Source organism: Cantharellus anzutake, assembly GCF_015039405.1.
Source record: "Cantharellus anzutake strain C23 chromosome Unknown EI90scaffold_181, whole genome shotgun sequence".
Classification (NCBI taxonomy): Eukaryota; Fungi; Basidiomycota; class Agaricomycetes; order Cantharellales; family Hydnaceae; genus Cantharellus; species Cantharellus anzutake.
In genome coordinates, this window is record NW_024067131.1 from 11,943 (window position 1) to 12,958 (window position 1,016).

Consider the following 1,016-nt stretch of genomic DNA (forward strand, 5'->3'; position numbering starts at 1 on the left):
ATGCAATTCCCAAACACTCAAGTCGTTTTCAAGACCATTCTGGTCATAACCGCCAGCCAGACTCCAGCTATCCCTAAGACCCTTTTCCTCGGAACGGGAAATCCCGAGGAAAGCGAAGTCGACAAAGAAAGTACTACATTTGGATCCGACTCACCTATGAATTCAGTTCAATGGGAAACGGATTCTGAATTAGATCCCCTTTTGGAGAAAGCCCAGCAAGGATTCCAGAAATGTGACGGAATCAGATCAGATATTTTAATGTGTGGGAAGGAAGTATTTGACCTGGCCTATGGATGCCCAAGTGATTCCAGCTCGGACCTACCCACAACTTCTTCTTCAAGTGATCAGCCCATGGGTAGTGCTGCTGCTAAATGGAATTACCGAAACCGGTCCGTTTCCGCTCCCATTCCGGACAAACCTGAATTCCCGCTTCCCAATTTAAAACCGGCATCACCCATACTCAATCATGACAATGCTGAACCTGTTTTTGAGTTCACCCCACGTACTCAAGTAGGAGTATCCCCCGCATTTTCAGCTTTACTTAAAGAAAAGATGCGGAGTGATTATAATCAGGGATATCCGAAAGGGGTAAAATTTATTAACGTGGTATTAAACAACCATCTAACTCAGTTAGAATCCGACCTGGATAGAACTTGGAAGACAACCTGGGACTGTCTCAATCTAGTCCAAGATGAAATGGATCTCCGAGCGAATCCGCATTGATTAGGAAGTCTATTCAAACCATATAAAGTCATGCCGATGATCAAAGATCTTGAAGAGGTAATGGAATTGATCTTTGGAAGGATTCTCTTGGAAGCCGCAATTTGCTCTGAGTATCATGTGGTAAAGTCAATGGAGTTCCATTTATGGAATTCTTGGCGAATACTCCGGGAACATTTGTACCATGCAACGATGCATCTGACTATTCCACGGAAAAATAACCCACTGGCATTCTATCGCGAATTTCAAGATCAAATCTATGGAAGAGTCCAGCAACTCAACTTGGATACATTGGA

At 43.6% G+C, this 1,016-nt stretch overlaps 1 protein-coding gene across 1 annotated transcript; it reads left to right on the plus strand.

Moving 5' to 3' along the window:
• Nucleotides 1-723, plus strand: EI90DRAFT_3137145 (uncharacterized protein; the record flags this gene model as incomplete). The annotated part of the gene is made up of 1 exon (XM_039064834.1): nucleotides 1-723. The coding sequence occupies one exon, from the start codon at nucleotides 1-3 to the stop codon at nucleotides 721-723; it is 723 nt and encodes a 240-aa protein (XP_038908130.1).
• Nucleotides 724-1,016: the final 293 nt, after the last annotated feature.